Genomic DNA, 5,314 nt, shown 5'->3' with positions numbered 1-5,314 from the left:
CACATGCATATATAAATATAGGCTTTTGAAGTTTGAACTTTCTGGGTTTATAGAGGCCAGAGGTCTTTTCCGAAGGGTTCTTGACATTCACTCTTGCCGCGGCCTGTTTGTCGTCCGGTACAGGATATGCATATATATATATATATATAGTGTACGTTCTGGTTTTTCTTCCTTTTTTTCTTAAAAAAAAAAAAAAATAGTTCAAGTCTTGGAGATGGAATTTTGGTTTTGGCAAGTAAAAAACTTCAGTAAGCATAATTATTTTTGCTTGCATTCACTTTAAAATATTCAATTTAAGCTGTAACAAATTAAGCAAAAGGCAAAGTGAAAACGTTCATTTTCAACCTTATAAAAGCTGTAACATGGAGAAATAGAAAGTTCTGGGAAACGGGAAACTTGTACTTATATTTTAATTCATCCAAGTTTAAGTTTAGCATTTTACAAGTGTGTTAGTATCTAAGACAATGCATATAAGAGGCATGGAACTAAAAAAGTAAAAGATTAAAGTGGGGGGAAAAAAAAAAAAAAAGATGATACAAAAAAAAAGGAGGGGAACACAAGTGAAATTCCCTCTGACAAAAATCCATCTATTTGGCCGCTTGTTCCAGAACAGGAATTTTCTTCCAAGCATCATCCTCCAACCCACTTATCTGCAGCGGCGGCAAGGAAAACACACTTACTGTCGAGCTTCCTTTTCGAATGTCCTTTAGTACTCGTAGAGCCGATATAGTGCTCTTCATGTATAAGCTTTCCATGTGCTCGATCTCTGCAAGCTCCTTAGGAACTCTCAGCAGATTCTCGTCCTTAGTAGTTTCAGAAGTTGAAGGATCACACTCTTCGTCCCCATTAAGTGCCTCAGTACATGCTGACTTGTCATTTGAGGGAAAGAGGCGGTCGAGCATTGCCTCGCACTCCTTCACGAGCTTGTAGAGCAAGTCTGTGGTGAAAAAAGGTTGCTGCAGAACTTTCTGGATGAAGGGCAAGCGAATCAGAGCACCAGTTCGTTTGTCATACTTCTTGAGTATCTTTACCAATCCTGTTTACGTCAGTGAATTAATCAGTTTGAGACAAAAAAACCCAATTTGATTCCACAGAAAGCAATAAGTTGGTGCCTATATGAATATAGAACAAGCTTCTTATGACAACAACCCGAAGTAGCTTGACTTAGAAGATAGCAGCAAGCAAGGGAATCACAAGCTAGATTCTAAATGCAAACTACATAATTTGATATTACATTATGTAAGCCACTTTCAGCTATACATGTAACAGTACATGTAAATGATATTTGACCCTTAACTCACCCCAAAGGCCACAACCCACATCCACTCACAACAGAAGAAGAAATTCTTGGATAATCAAACTTTATGCTGTGTATTAAGGGATTTAAATAAGTAATCCCTTCCTAATTTATATAGGTGCATAGTTTAATCCTGAACAGCAAAGACATTCTAATAGGGGCCAATTGGATTTGTCTGACCCATTTGCCATCTTGCCTAATTAATAATTGCGATGACAAGCTGTCTCAACAGTCAAGAATATTAACAAAACCAAAAGTCTTATCTCATAGATTATAACTTTTGCTACGCAGACATACAGTAACCTCCAACCCAGTTCCGTGAAGAGATAATACAATCGCTTACAGAGAGAGCAGTAACATCCTCTTACGAACCAGTAATAAACTAAAAAATCTAACGTTCTCTTGACCATTACCAGTTTGTTATGAGCCAGTAGTAAGCAACTAAAAAATCTAGACTCTGACCTAGGTCCAAACATACGTTAAACTCCAACCTAGGTCCATAAAGACTAAACAACTAAGACTAAAGAGCTATAGAGTTCATTCTACAACCCTGCATAATTTAGTAACTAATCATAAATTGGAATCCAATCTCTAATTTCAACACCAATTTCTATTTCTATCCCAAGAAAACACCAATGTCAACAGAAGTAAAAGGAAAGAGCTGTAATGCACCTGTGTAGTTAAGAGCACTGTAATTCTCCAATAAAACCATCTCTCCATGGAAATCCACAATCTCTTTCCTTATCTTCGTCATCTCTTCACTTGAATCCTTTGCCTTCGCTACCATATCTTGCAATTCCTGCACCAACATAACCCAAAAAAGGCGCAATTTCAGCTTCAAAGTTCGATTACGGAGCGAAAAGGAGCAAACGAAGCACATTGTTAATATTTTTAACAGAATACACCAGAGCACAGCTTCGTTCATGGTTTAACCAAAGGGTTCCTGCGATTTGCGAGCACTGTTACTGTTAAAGTAGCAATTGACGATTTAGGATTGGTGGTTGTCTACGAGAATAAATAAACTTTGAAGCTGTGGAGGATTGTGATATGGGCCATTTCATTGGCCCAATCCACAACTCAACGGGTTTTAGCGGACTGTCAAGGTGTTGCTACGAGGAGGATTGTAATTTGCACCTCCAAGAATTAAGTGAGAAAGGGAGGAATAATAAATGACCCGCTTCGAGAAATCGAGTGAGCAACTATCCTAAACTCGTGATGAGCATGTGGTGTGAGTTATAAGAAACAGCGTACTGTATTTACTTCAGGGAAAAAAAATGAAAATGCAGAAAGGGGTTTGGATGGGTTAATAATTTGTTGTTTGTTTACCGGGAAAATAAAAGAAGGATCAAGGAACGAAACAAAAAAAATAGGGGTTTCTAATCATACACTATTTTAACAATTTCGTCATTGAACCAAACATATCAGAGATAAATTCCGGATAAATCGTACCAAAGAAAAAGGAAAAATTAGAATATATGTCTATGCACCTTTAATCTTATGATGTACTCTTCCTCTTTCTCAACAAAGAAAGTGTTGAATTTCTCAAGCTCGTCTTCCAGCAATTGAATGAAATCAATCTCCTCCCTCGACATGCTTTCCCCGGAGCCGACTACTCCGGCTTCGCTAAAATCTCCCGCAACGGCGTCGAATCTGGGACGTTTATTGGGGCGGTCAGCGGGCTTGGGTTCGATGAGCTTCAACCTCTTCTTCAAGTCCTTGTAGGAAAGGAACTTGTCCCGCCATTCGGGCAAGGTTTCATCGATCTGATTGCTGAGGCTCTTTCCAAACTTCATGTTTGGTTAGAGAGAAAATCGGAGGGAAAATGAGGGAAAAGGGATTAAGGTGTTTTGAAGATAAAGCGGAGCAGGAGGAAGAAAAGAGGTGGTGGGTGGGTTGATATAACGGTAAAGCACGAATATTCGAGTGTTCGCGTCTGGAATATCCGTTTTTCGTCCGTATATCTCCCGTTTTATTCCCTTTTAACACCAGCCAATTTCTGACAAATAAATAATAAAATTATAAAAACACTACTCATTATTTTTTAAAAATTAAATATTGGGCCTTTTAACCGACACGTGGCAGAAGTGTCGCTTTTGTTACTGGTCGCGGCTCGACTGACGGCTTTTAAGTCCCGGCGGCGGCTTGTGTGAGCCGGCTTTATGTGGAGATATTTTAAAAAGGTACAAGTTGTTGACCGGATTGCTGATTTGGTGCTAACGATGGGGTTTATCCTTTGAGATATTCCCTTCCTTTTTTCACAATAAGATTCGCATATTATTAAATTTCATTATAGTCTAAACATATATTATAAATTAATCTCGTCCTTTTTTACTATTTTAAAATTAAATTCAAGTGATTTGCCTGTATTATAAAATATAATTTTATAACGTTTATATACAAGATATACATATTATAAAATATTTTTTTTAAAAAAAAAAAGATTATCCTATTCGCAAACTTTTTTATTAATGAAAAATTATAATTATTTTTAATTAACACATGTTTTGACCTAAATATTATAATTATCATTTGTTTATAATTAAAACATTGCAGCATATGCTTACAAATCTTTAATTGTACAAGGGTTTCTATTTAAAATTTTATGGGTGTTATAATTTAAGTTTTTAAGAGTTTAATCTCTTATACAAAAAATTATATATTCAAATTAATGCGCAACAATAGCTTATGCTTTGTGGAAATAAGATCTTATTTAGATCCAAGTGAAATTTTGAATCAATAATAATTAGCTATGGCTTAAAATTTAATATTCTTAACTTAGATACACAGAAATTATAGTTTAAAATATACATTAACTATTATTTCAACTTAACATTCTTACAATATGTGAGAACTCTTACAATTATATGCCTACTAAAAATATTTCTAAAGTTTTTATTTTTTAATAATTAATTTAAAATAATTGAGGAATTTATTTTATTTTTGTTTAAGAAAAATTTTGAGAAAAAATAAATTAGGGATGATATTGAAAATAATTTTGAAAAAAATGAGTAAAGTTTTGAGTTTTGTGGAGGTTTTTGAAAGAAAAATTAGAAACATATGGTCAAAGTGCATATAAAAAAAGTTCGGCCACATAAGACTGCCTAGTCAACAGTCTCAATGAATCGAAGCGCACCGCGTGGCAAGGCGCACTGATGTCAATGCCACGCGTGAGGCCACGCTGGCGATTTACGTGCCCCGCGATTGGATAACCTAGGGCCAATTCCGTGCGCATGGATAGCCCAGATTCATTTTCCTTTTATGTGTAATCGGACGGTCGAGATCAATCGCGATGAACAGCTCAGATTCATTTCCTCCTTACGCACGATCGAACAGACGAGATCGATTACGATAGACGGCCCAGATCAACGCGAGATGGTTATAAATACTTCGCATCATATGGAAATCTGAACCTTAGCCGCTAGTCCCCGCCGAAGAAGAAGAACCAAACACCGAAAAAGGAGGCCAACCGCCGACTGCCGCCGCATCGGAGCCACCGCCGACCACCAAAAAAGGTAAAAATTTCTCTTACCCATTCAGAATTCGATTATGAGTACCCATATGGTCAAATCGGAGCAAGGGGATGGCGAGTGAGTCGAAAACTACAGGCAAATCCCGGCGGAGCCACCACGACTAAAATCCTAAAATCTCTCCGATGAGCTCCTTCTCGATTTCTGTTTCATGTGATTTATTGATCATTGTGTTCACCGTATTTTTTTGTACAGGGTAGCAGAAGAAAAAACCTCAGCTGTGAAGGAAAACCGACGGAGCCGCCGCACCCAGAGGTCCCTTGTCGATAGGTTCAATTTTATTTTGTGATTTTTGGGCCAACTGAGGCCCTCTAACGTATTTTTCTATAAGGTTACAGCCAAAACTGCTCAAAATCGGACAAGCTGAGGCGAACTGTCGACGCCGTGCTGGAACCCCAAAATTGGCCATAATGAGTTCTAGACACCGATTTTATATTTTTTTTTGGGTATTTTTAGGTATGTGACGAGTGTTTTGAATTCTACATAAAAA

The 5,314-nt window shown here is 37.1% G+C and overlaps 1 protein-coding gene across 1 annotated transcript; it reads right to left on the bottom strand.

Moving 5' to 3' along the window:
• Positions 1-378: 378 nt before the first annotated feature.
• On the bottom strand, positions 379-3,187 carry SPX2 (SPX domain-containing protein 2 (SPX2)). The gene is made up of 3 exons (XM_022039530.2): positions 2,785-3,187; positions 1,970-2,096; positions 379-1,036 (listed from the first exon to the last, which is right to left on the bottom strand). The coding sequence occupies exons 1-3, from the start codon at positions 3,088-3,090 to the stop codon at positions 588-590; spliced, it is 882 nt and encodes a 293-aa protein (XP_021895222.1). The 5' UTR covers positions 3,091-3,187; the 3' UTR covers positions 379-587.
• Between the last annotated feature and the right edge of the window lie 2,127 nt (positions 3,188-5,314).

The sequence above is a fragment of the Carica papaya genome, chromosome 7 (assembly GCF_054855325.1).
Source record: "Carica papaya isolate Zhongbai chromosome 7, ASM5485532v1, whole genome shotgun sequence".
NCBI classification, from domain to species: domain Eukaryota; kingdom Viridiplantae; phylum Streptophyta; class Magnoliopsida; order Brassicales; family Caricaceae; genus Carica; species Carica papaya.
The sequence above is the reverse complement of the archived record's forward strand: the minus strand, read 5'-3'. Positions and strand labels throughout refer to the sequence as shown.

Excerpts from the sequence above, each read along its gene's own strand:
- SPX2 (XM_022039530.2), bottom strand. The coding sequence starts at position 3,090 with ATGAAGTTTGGAAAGAGCCTCAGCAATCAGATCGATGAAACCTTGCCC. Across the intron at positions 2,097-2,784 it reads AGTACATCATAAGATTAAAG|GAATTGCAAGATATGGTAGC; the intron begins GTGCATAGACAT and ends ATGTTGGTGCAG. Across the intron at positions 1,037-1,969 it reads CAGTGCTCTTAACTACACAG|GATTGGTAAAGATACTCAAG; the intron begins GTGCATTACAGC and ends TGACGTAAACAG.